General features: G+C 44.4%; 1 protein-coding gene across 1 annotated transcript in view; it reads left to right on the forward strand.

Moving 5' to 3' along the window:
• Positions 1–2,225: 2,225 nt before the first annotated feature.
• Positions 2,226–12,259, forward strand: part of PYROXD1 (pyridine nucleotide-disulphide oxidoreductase domain 1) — a 42,128-nt gene continuing 32,094 nt past the window's right edge. The window contains exons 1-5 of the mRNA XM_082255579.1: positions 2,226–2,324; positions 4,660–4,740; positions 6,446–6,565; positions 9,808–9,936; positions 11,144–11,217. Of these exons, the coding sequence (XP_082111705.1) occupies positions 2,256–2,324; positions 4,660–4,740; positions 6,446–6,565; positions 9,808–9,936; positions 11,144–11,217 (473 nt within the window). The 5' untranslated portion in view covers positions 2,226–2,255. The remainder of the gene's footprint in view (positions 2,325–4,659; positions 4,741–6,445; positions 6,566–9,807; positions 9,937–11,143; positions 11,218–12,259) is intronic.

Below are 12,259 nucleotides of genomic sequence, written 5' to 3' on the forward strand. Positions count from 1 at the left end.
ATGTACGGTTTAGGAGATATTTACCTTTAATGTAGCCAGTGACGTCACTGGCGCATGCGCTCTGAAGGAACGGCTGATCGTGCCGTTCCTTCAGAGCCCCGTGCCGTGACCGTCGGCTCCCGCGCGCGTGCGCGGGAGTGACGTCACCGCGGCTCCGGCCAATCAGATGGCCGGATGCCGCGATCCCGGAAGACGGGCGACTGAACATGTCGCCCATCATACAGGTAAGAGAGCGGCACGGCGGGGGCTCGTTCTAAGGTAAGTATTTCATAATGAGCTAGTATGCGATGCATACTAGCTCATTATGTCTTTCTCTTGCAGGTTGTAAAAAAAAAAAAAATTTTCTGAACGAGTTTACAACCTCTTTAATGACCAGGCCATTTTTTGTGATTCGGCACTGCGTTACTTTAACGGACAATTGTGCAGTGATGCAACACTGTACCTAAATAAAATTGATGTCTTTTTTTCCCCGCAAATAGAGCTTTCTTTTGCTGGTATTTGATCACCACTGCGATTTTTATTTTTTGCACTATAAACAAAAATAGAGCGACAATTCTGAAGAAAAAACAATATTTTTCACATTCTGTTATATAACATTCCCCTCAAAAAAATGTAAAAATCGAAATTTTTTAACATTTTAGGCCAATTTGTTTTCTACTACATATTTTTGTTAAAAAAAATTGCAATAAGCGTATTTTGATTGGTTTGCGCAAAAGGTATCCCATCTACTAACTAGGGGAAAGATTTATGTAATTTTTTTTTTTTTTTATAGTAATGGCGGCGATCTGCAATTTTTAGCAGGACTGCGACATTGCGGTGGACAGATCGGACCCCTAACTGACATTTTTGACACTTTTGGGGGGACCAGTGACATCACTACAGTAATCAGTGCTAAAAATATGCACTGTTACTGCAATATTGGCAGGGAAGGGGTTAACCCAGGGGCGATCAAAGGGTTAAATGTGTACCTAGGGGAGTGATTCTAACTGTATGGGGGTTGGGCTTGTGAAATGATCATAGAGACCTGTGATCCTATATAGAAGGATAACAGGCGCTCTGTGATCATTCCAGAGAGAAGAACGGTCAGCTGTGTTTACAACAGCTGACTGTCCTTCTCTCTCAGCGGGAAACAATCGCGGGTGTCAGGCGGCAATCGGAGCCACCTACCCCATGCATCGGAGTCTCCGATGCTCGCCCCTAGCTGCAGGCGCGTGACCGACGAAGACCTACGGCGGTTTGCGCAGGAGGGCCATCCTCCCGTAGTATTTCTGCGGCGGGCGGTCTGAAAGCGATTAAAGAACTTTTTTTATCACTGGTATTTGATTACAATATTTTATATTATTGCAACTCTGTATATGAATGAGTAATCAGACACTCCCAGAAAAGGAGGGGGCTGGGCCGGGCCAGTCCAGTCAGTAAGTAGATACTCCCATAAGAGGAGATGTAGGTGAGGGGAGGAGCTGGGCCAGCACAGACAATAAGACACTCCCAGAGAAGGATAAGTGAGTGAGGGAGGAGCAATGGGGCCAGCCAGGATGGTAATTAGACCAGGGATTCCCAAACTACGGCCCTGCAGTTGTTCAGGAACTACAATTCCCATCGTGCCTAGTCATTTATGTTAATGTCAGAGTTTTACAATGCCTCATGGGATGTGTAGTTCTGAAACAGCTGCAGGGACGTAGTTTGGGAATCCCTGAATTAAGACACTTCTAGAAGAGGAGGAGGATTGGGCCAGCACAGTCTGTAATAAACACTGCCAGAAGAGGAGGAGCTGGACCAGCACAGACACTAATCAGTCATTTCCAGATTAACTGAAGGGGGGGGGGGGGGTACTAGTGAATGCATTTGTTAAACGACTTGGTTTTACCTGTTTTTAAGTTGATGGCAGGGTCTCTTTAAACCACTCATTCTGTATAGAGTGTTGCATTTTGTGCATTATATCAGCCTCACAACCTGTGTAAATAATATGTGTCCTGGTTTAAAGTGATGATGTGGCAACCCTAGGTCCAGCCAGGGTGAGATTTAAGGGGAAAGCTGTAAAAGTTCTGTATAAGGGTGAATGTGTTGTCATGGGATACAACACAGCTCTATACAGTGACGCCAGCACCAAAGGCCACAGGACAGCTCTGCCTCTCCATGTGCTGCCTCTGTTGTCTCCATGTGCACGAAGCATTAACTCCGTCGTCCAATTAGAGCCGCGCAATGGCAGGAGTGCCCGCCCCGTGCAGCACACGTGACCCGGAAGAGGAAGCATAATGGCGGCCGAAAATGCGAAGTGGTTGGTGGTGGGGGGAGGAATTGCTGGAGTGACCTGTGCCGAGCAAGTGAGGACCCTCGGGAGGGAGGGTTGTTATTATTATTGTCTGCAGCCTGCATGTGTCACAGGACAGAGAAAGAGCAATAGTAACAGCGAGAAAAATGATTATTATATTTCTTTCCTCCAGGTCTGTCCACTCCACATGCACACCGAACTGAGCAATCTCCTCAGTAGGGGCACAAAACTTCAGCTCTATTGTACCAGACTATTTCCTTATAGGTGGAGTGGGGAAGAGTCAAACTTTGTATGGGGATTTAATGTGTTTGTGACCCCTGAGATGATTTCTCTTCTCTTCCTGTACCCAGCCACTGCCCACTTAGGTTCTGTTGAGCCCCCCCTAATTGTAGCTACATTCCTGGTATGACCACTTCCCAGGATACCGTGCTAGCCCGGAGCAGACAAATGAGGAAGGGGAGTCATTAACCCTTCATAAGCTCAAACAGTAACTGACATGGAGCTTACAGGGGGTTTACCCACCTGGTGCTGGCCATGTGACCAAGGCGATGGCATTAGTCACATAGTTTATGCTGAATAAATGCATGAGAGTTGAGATCACTGAGATGACAGCTCCACCTTAATCAGATTGTTCTGTCTCAGAGATGAAGAGAATAATCCTTTCTTATCTTATGAGAAATCAGACTGTTTCCACTCTTCCACTTTCTGGAGTCAAAAAATACCCCCCCCCCTTTGCTCCCCTCCTGGGTGGAGTCATGAAACATTCCCCTCCCCCCTCAACTGCCTTCCTGGGTGGAGTCAGAGCATATTCTCCTCCCCTCCTGGGTGGAGTCAGGACACATTTTGTACCCTTCTCTTCTGGAAAGAGGATAAATTTCCTTCTCTGCTTCCCTCCTGGGTGGATTCAGAACACAGTCCTTCTCCCCCTCCGCTTCTTTCCTGGGTGGACTTAGAACACATTCTCTCCCTCTTGGGTGAAGTCAGGGCACAGTTTGTCCTTCCTACTCCACTTACCTCCTGGGTGAAGTCGGAAACATAGACTGTACCCCTACCTCTGGTAATCTCCTGGGTGGAGTCAGAACACAGGCTGCCCTACTCCCTCCACTCTCCTCCTGGATGAATTTAGAACACACTTTCTCCCTCTCCCTACACTTTCCTCCTAGGCTAGGAGTCAGCACACGCCCCTTCCGGTCTCCTCCTGGGTGGAGTCAGAACACAGCTTGTTCCTCTCCCTACACTTTCTTCCTAGGTGGAGTCAGCACACAGTCCTTCCCCTTCCGCTCTCCCCTTGGGTGGAGTCAGAACACAGTTTGTCTCACTCCCTACACTTTCCACCTAGATGGGGTCAGCACACAGATAGTCCTTCCCCTCTGCTCTCCTCCTGGTTGGAGTCAGAACACAGCTTGTTCTTCTCCCTACACTTTCCTCCTAGATGGAGTAAGCACCCTGTCCTTCCCCATCCACTCTCCTCCTGGGTGGAGTCAGATCACAGTTTTTCCCTCTCCCTACACTTTCCTCCTAGGAGGAGTCAGCACATATATAGTCCTTCCCCCTCTGCTCTCCTCCTGGGTGGAGTCAGATCACAGTTTTTCCCTCTCCCTACACTTTCCTCCTAGGAGGAGTCAGCACATATATAGTCCTTTCCCCTCTGCTCTCCTCCTGGGTGGAGTCCGAACACAGGTTTTCCCTCTCCCTACACTTTCCTACCATTTGGAGTCAGCACACACTCCTTCCCCATCCACTCTCCTCCTGGTTGTAGTCAGAACGCAGTTTGTCCCTCTGCCTACATTTAAGTCCTAGGTGGAGTCAGCACACAGTCCTTTCCCTTACGCTCTCCTGGGTGGAGTCAGAACACAGTTTGTGCCTCTCCCTACACTTTCCTCCTACGTGGAGTCAGCACACAGATAATCCTTCCCGTCAACTCTCCTGGTTGGAGTCAGAACACAGCTTGTTCCTCTCCCTACACTTTCTTCCTAGGCGGAGTAAGCACACTGTCCTTCCACCCTCTGCTCTCCTCCTGGTTGGAGTCAGAACACAGGTTTTTCCCTCTCCCTATACTTTCTTACTAGGTGGAGTCAACATACAGTCCTTCCCCATCCACTCTCCTCCTGGATGGAGTCAGCACACAGTCCTTCCCCTTACGCTCTCCTCCTGGGTGGAGTCAGAACACAGTTTGTCCCTCTCCCTACACTTTCCTCCTAGGTGGAGTCAGCACATAGATAATCCTTCCCCATCAGCTCTCCTCCTGGGTGGAGTCAGAACACAGTTTGTCTCTCTCCCTACATTTTCCTCCTAGAGGCATCAACACACAGATAGTCCCCCCCTCTGCTCTTCTCCTGGATGGAGTCACATCTGTACACACAATAATGAAAATTCTCTGTTCTCAGCTTGCACTGCAGTTTACGGAGGACGATGTCTTTCTGCTGACGGCTGCTCCACTCATTAAAGCTGCTACCAACGTGAAGCAGGTGAGAAGCCACTCATTTACAGTATCTCACAAAAGTGAGTACACCCCTCACATTTTTGTAAATATTTTATTAAATCTTTTTATGTGACAACACTGAAGAAATGGCACTTCGCTACAATGTAAAGTAGTGAGTGTACAGCTTGTATGACAGTGTACATTTGCTGTCCCCTCAAATTAACTCAACAGACAGTCATTATTGTCTAAACTGCTGGCAACAAAAGTGAGTAGAACCTTAAGTGAAAATGTCCAAATTGGGCCCAATTAGCCATTTTCCCTCCCCGGTGTCATGTGACTCGTTAGTATTACAAGGTCTCAGGTGTGAATAGGGAGCAGGTGTGTTAAATTTGGTATTCTTGCTCTCACTCTCTCAAACTAGTCACTGGGAGTTCAACATGGCACCTCATGGCAAAGAACTCTCTGAGGATCTGAAAAAAAGAATTGTTGCTCTACATAAAGATGGCCTAGGCTATAAGAAGATTGCCAAGACCCTGAAACTGAGCTGCAGCATGGTGGCCAAGACCATACAGCGGTTTAACAGGTCAGGTTCCACTCATAACAGGCCTCACAATGGTCGACCAAAGAAGTTGCGTGCACGTGCTCAGCGTCCTATCCAGGGGTTGTTTTTGGGAAATAGACATATGAGTGCTGCCAGCATTGCTGCAGAGGTTGAAGGGGTGAGGGGTCAGCCTGTCAGTGTTCAGACCATACGCCGCACACTGCATGAAATTGGTCTGCATGATTGTCGTTCCCAGAAGGAGGCCTCTTCTAAAGATGATGCACAAGAAAGCCCACAAACAGTTTGCAAGCAAACCAAGGACATGAATTACTGGAACCATGTCCTGTTGTCTGATAAGACCAAGATAAACTTATTTGGTTCAGATGGTGTCAAGCGTGTGTGGCGGCAACCAGATCAGGAGTACAAAGACAAGTGTGTCTTGCCTACAGTCAAGCATGGTGGTGAGAGTGTCATGGTCTGGGGCTGCATGAGTGCTGCCGGCACTGCGGAACCACAGTTCAGTGAGGGAACCATGAATGTCAACATGTACTTTCACATACTGAAGCAGAGCATGATCCCTCCCTCTAGAGACTGGGCCGCAGGGCAGTATTCCAACATGATAACGACCCCAAAACGCACCTCCAAGACTACCACTGCCTTGCTAAAGAAGCTGAGGGTAAAGGTGATGGACTGGTCAAGCATGTCTCTAGACCTAAACCCTATTGAGCATCTGTGAGGCATCCTTAAACGTAAGGTGGAGGAGCGCAAGGTCACCAGCTCTGTGATGTCGTCATGGAGGAGTGGAAGAGGACACCAGTGGCAACCTGTGAAGCTCTGGTGAACTCTATACCCAAGAGGGTTAAGGCAGTACTGGAAAATAATGGTGGCCACACAAAATATTGACACTTTGGACCCAATTTGGAGATTTCCACTTAGAGGTGTACTCGCTGTTGTTGCCAGCGGTTTAGACATTAATGTGTTGAATTATTTTAAGGGGGCAGCAAATTTACACTGTTATACAAGCTGTACACTCACTAATTTACATTGTAACAAAGTGTAATTTCTTCAGTGTTGTCACATGAAAATATTTGATAAAATATTTACATAAATGTGAGGGGTGTACTCACTTTTGTGAGATACTGTACATACACACTATGTGCTTCTTCCTAACTAGTTCCACCCCTATAATCAAAATTCTTTTCTATTTCAGGTGTCCCGGACTCTGGAGGAGTTTGATGTGGAGGAAAGGGAAAGCAGCACACTGGAAAGACAATACCCCAACATCAGAGTTATCAGTTCTGCTGTCAGAGAGTTAAAGGCTGAGCAGCAGGTGAGCTATTTATTATTATTATTATTATAAAACCGGGTTTATATAGCACTAGCATTTTATGCAGAGCTTTACAATATAAAAAGGGTGAGAGTACAGTTACATTACGGATTAGGAGGGCTCTACTCATGGACCACAAAATCTAAAAGGGAGGGGGAGGTGGTAGAAAAGTTAATAGCTGTGTAGATGATCTGATGGAGGCGATCGAAGTCCACTTTTTAGGTGGAGACAGCCTAGGCTTCCCCTAATTAATACGTTTTCAGGGATCGCCTAAAGGCAGACAGGGTAGGAGATAACTGGACAGAATGGGATATGGAGTTCCAGAGGATGGGAGAGGTTCTGGGGAAGTCCTGGAGATAAGCAGGTGATGAGGGAATTAAAGAGCAGGAGTGGATGATTTGTACAATAAATAGAGAAGCATAGAAGCGGAACTATCAAAGTGAGCTCTTGGTCCTCAGTAGTGATTGGTATGCGGCAGGACCAGTTCCCAATCATGACCACTGTGACAGCCAATAACAGTGATCACATGATCACTGATCCTTCCTGCCCCCAGGTGTACAGACCCTATTTAAGGGATGCTGGGATGGGCAGAAAGGGGTTAAAGGGAACTGTGGTATGCTTACATAATATCAGGTTATGTGCACTTTCTGTGTCTCTTTGAATGTGAGCTGCAGCAGTGTCTGCAATGTATTTTATAGATCTCTTCCCAGAAGCCATGAGAAACATCCTCAGATCACTGAGAACTATAGATACACATACAAGGCCTGTCTGTAAAGAGGAACATTCACCTTCCTGGATTTGGTTTTATTCACTGCACAACATTTTCTCCATTAACACACATAAGGGAATAGTGTTGCCTCTTAGTTGCCACTTTCGGGTCAACATACACTCCAGCGATGGCTGCATAGCATTTCTCAGCCCCCGTTCACATTGACTGCGGCTTTAAAATTGTGGGACTTCATCTGAAATTGCATGATTTCAAAGCTGCATGTCAGTGCGACTTGAAAGACATCTGTGTGAATTCATGCACAGATGTCTATTCAAGTTGCACCCGAAATTGTCAAAAGTAGTGCAGGAACTACTTTTTCAAATCGATGCGGCACCGCAAAGTTGGAGTTGTATAGATTTGAACACTGCCGTTGCCGGCAATAGGGTGCGACTGACTTGTCATGCGATTTGACCTGTCAAATCGCTCCAATGTGAATGGGGGCTGAGGGTGGGTTTCCTGATGGTGACAACAGTGGACCATGCTCTAACGAGCAGGGCCCTCTAGTTCCTCCTGTTTTCAACTGTATTGTAACTGTATTGTCTTCCTTCACATTGTAAAGCGCTGCGCAAACTGTTGGCGCTATATAAATCCTGTATAATAATAATAATGTCTGAGCAATGTTTGTTGAAACACCCACTTGTAATCTTCATTAGAAGCCCTGTAATAGTGTGACAATGCAGGAGATAAATCAGGGAGACAGGGACAGAGTGTTGTTACTTTTCTTGGCAGGACAACCAGGGATTCATTTAACAAAAGCTGCAAAATTGAAAATATTGAAAATGACGTTTGCAATTGCATTAACATGGTAAAGCTTCCATGACATTTTAATTGTTGGGTTTGCTTCTACCTTACCTCTACCATAGGAAGTCTAGGGGTGGGGGGTGAGGGTGGTTGTGGCCATGTTTAACTTCTACAGGAAAAGTCGAGAATTAAATAGAATAGTTACCAACTGATCAGTTGTCAGTTGCTGTTTTTTTCATAGTTATTTTTTTACTTACATAAAACCAGTTTAAAATACATGTATACATAAAGTTTTATCAGTTTACAGGAGAGTAATGGTAAACCAGCCCAGGCACATATAAATTGACCCAAATACATATAATGTATGTAATCTGAAGAGGGAATGAGGCAACCAGGAAGACAGCTTCTGTTTTGTAGATACATATTCGCCAGCACACCAAGGATCTTGCAAAAGCAGTCCAAGAAACTTTATTCAAGATAAGATCACATGCCTGACGAAGGGGTCCTGTGCGGCTCCGAAACGTTGCACTATATTTTTCTGATGGGATCTTATCTTGAATAAAGTTTTTTGGACTGCTTTTGCAAGATCCTTGGTTTGCTGGCGAATATGTATCTACTTGTAACTAATCCAGTTGCCAACTGGTGATCGCTTCAGCACCCAGTAGACACGAGCCTACAAACCAGGAAGGTGTGCGATAGGAATATGAACTAAGCTGCTGTTTTGTGTCTGCAATATTCCAATGCCCTGATTAGTGTGGTCATTTACCTGATTGAAACATTTGGTGGTGATCATAGGAAATAGACAGTGCCTTTCTGCATCTTTATATGTATTTAAAAACAGATCACAACAAAGTGCTGTTTTTGACTGACTTTTTATCACTATGATAATGAATAGCATGCTAATACTGTAAAAAATAGTAATCAGATATAGAGGCAGCAAAGCTAGTACACCCACATACTGCACGGGGTGTGCTGCAATACCCTCTCATACCTTACTATTGGTCTGTGAGGCTGTCCTTCATAGTTATGGGTCAATAGTAAGGTCAGAGGGGAGAAGGCTTCAAGTTGAAGTTCAGTCTGCCTATTTCTTGCCCTCGTTGTTTGCTCCATTCCCCCTTCATCAACACGTTAATTACGTTTTTGAGTAAAATATTTCTATTTTCATTACATACCCATACATAGACCCAGTGATGTCACCACTAGATCTCTGTGCTATTCAATGCAGTGCAAGCAGATCATGGCTAGTGGAAGCAGCTGGCAAAGTGCTCTATATGACTGCACTTTGCCTCAGTGTTTCTCTCAGGAGCCCTCAATTCTGATGCAAACAGTGGGCTGGCTCTTGGTAGAAGTTCTGCAAATATCCAATTTCCTTGGTGGATGGAATTCAGTCTAGAGGAGTGGGCATTGGGAATGAAAGTACTCAATTTCCTTCAGTTAACAAATGAGGCAGGCTCTATTTGACTTGCTGCAGCTTCTAAAACACACTGTGAGAAGCTGATAATGTTTAGTGAAATCAAAGTAAGGTTGCAGTTCGGCTCTCAGCCACAGGAGCCGGTTTGGATTTGGCTATCTGTGCTCGCTGAGTGGTAAAGCTCCCAGAATGTCAGGCTGTGCACAGTATATGAGGTACATGCAGTACCTAAATGTGTCTCCTTGCTGTATCTACTATCTGATCTCAAGGACCCTTTATTGTCCCCTGATGCTCCATTTTCTTATGTATATAATCTGTTTCCAGCAAGTGATTACAGAGGATGGAAGACATTACACCTATGACAGGCTATGTCTGTGTGCCGGAGCCAGACCCAAGCTCATCATGGACGGGAACCCCTATGTGCTGGGGATACGTGACACCGACAGCGCTAAGGTATGTGGCCGCTGAGTGAAGTTGTGCAATGGAGCAACGTATGAGAGCCCCCAGTGAACAAAGTTATTAACCAGAAACTAGGAATTATAACAAAAATAAAACACAGCATTCCAACCTGTTAGAAAAGCCTGTTATCTGATCAATTCCCATTTAAGAAAAAAAAAATATGACAGTGCCCTATTGTAATGATTCTTGCTGCATGATTTTTAGCTAAGCAAGTAAACACCCCTACTAAAGATGTGGTGGAGGTTTACTTTATTGATATCTAATAAAGTTTTCATGTATACAACATTAAGTTTCGAGGCCCATCTCATTTCTCCCCCATCTAAATTGAGATTTTTTCTTTGCAAAGTTGTAGAGCTCACACTTAGAAATAATTAGGAAGTTGGGGGAAGGGGTTATATTTTTTGATTAGAGATTCCTTAGAAATTTCAGTTATTTTTTTCTTTCCAATGATTTTTAAATAAAGTTGTGTATGTGAAGCTGCTGCCCCTTGGTGGCATGGGCTGGCAGTACACATTTTGTTCTTTATGGACTATCAGCCATAGCTTGTGTATGTGTGTATATACACTGTAAAAAATTATAAACGCAAAACTTTTGTTTTTGCCCCAGTTTTTCATGAGCTGAACTCAAATATCTAAGACTTTTTCTATGTACACAATAGGCCTATTTCTCTCAAATATTGTTCACAAATCTGTCTAAATCTGTGTTAGTGGCCTTTATTGTGGCCAGCCTAAGGCACACCTGTGCAATAATCACCTGTGCAATAATATGCCACACCTGTGAGGTGGATGGATTATCTCGGCAAATAAGAAGTGCTCACTAACACAGATTTAGATTTGTGAACAATATTTGAGAGAAATAGGCCTTTTGTGTGCATAGAAAAAGTCTTAGATCTTTGAGTTCAGCTCATGAAAAATGGGGGCAAAAACAAAATGTTTTGCGTTTATAATTTTGTTCAGTGTACAAACTCACAGTGCCAAAATACACAGGAAAGTTCTATAAATGTATAATAATAGTAGCAGGTCACTCTATTGAGTCGTTAACGTTTAAACTCTTCTGGTGCAGAGATTGATGTGACTGGCTCACTGTTCTCTATATAATACTGCAAAATATGTCAAAGCTAAACAAATGTATTATTATAATAATGTGTGATTGTGGTGAGGAAATATAACAACTTTATGGTTCTTTCCTTCCTGAATTTCAGACCTTCCAGATTCGCCTGGCTAAGGCTAAACGGGTGGTTATAGTGGGGAACGGAGGAATCGCACTAGAACTGGTGTAAGTGTCTCTGTATGTCATGTCCGTGCACACAGGAATATTTTAATACAGCAGATGTCACATTTACAGTGGACTGATTTTAATTCAGCATGTGAATTTGCCTTCTGTTGCTTTCCGTGGTGCTGAAATGTATGTTTTTATCAGTGAACAAATGTTAAAATGTTTTTATTTATTTTTTTAAGAGGGAAAATACAGTGTGCCTCAGCTTTTTGCAGCCTGGCTTGTTGGTTGTAGGCCTTGTTTGCTCAGTGCAAAGTGGGAATGCAGTCTTCATTAACCCATGTGTTATTAATCACTGGAGGAAGAGGGTTTCCCTATTGAGAGGAGCATCCCCATAATGCACCAGTGCTGATTGGCCATTTGACAATTCTATTGCCCAGGAGAGGTTGCTGACAAGGAGAGGCTTACGTCCCACGGGTGGTTGCCTACTTACTAATGAACTTGTACCCCTAACCACTTCACTGTGTTTATGGGTGTGAAAACCTTCACACTCACACATGCAAATGTATTTAACAAATACCTTTCAGGTCACAAAGACACTAATGAATGGCCCCTAAAGGAAACCGGATCCCAGAACAGAGATGTGACTCTTATTTCTTCCTCACTCCTCAACTGGGGAAAAGTGAGGCAGATTTGGCACTAAGATTTCTCCTGGGTTTTCTGTGATGTCAATATTAAGCTTGACCCCAAATATGGGCAATTATGTCACAGGCAATTCCTGAGAAACACTCCCCATAGTCCATATATATGGGGTAAATGTTATAGTAAGCTCAATAGAAGGACCAAATGTAGGCAAATGTCAGGGAATATTTGTTTTTTCACCCTGTGAATGTATGGCAAAAGTGCTTTCTAAATGCAGTGGAATACAATGGCATTTTCAGCAAATGTATCAGGTTTGAAGGGGCAGGAATTGGGGCTGATCTGAGGTGTGAGAGGGCAAAAATAAGAATTGGGGCTGGTCTGAGGTGTGAGAGGGCAAGATTTTTTTTTTTTTTATATTTTGTCAAAACTTTATTTAACAAGCTGAAGTTAGCTGATTGAA

This window comes from Pelophylax lessonae (assembly GCF_965119305.1).
Source record: "Pelophylax lessonae genome assembly, chromosome: 4".
Taxonomy (NCBI): Eukaryota; Metazoa; Chordata; class Amphibia; order Anura; family Ranidae; genus Pelophylax; species Pelophylax lessonae.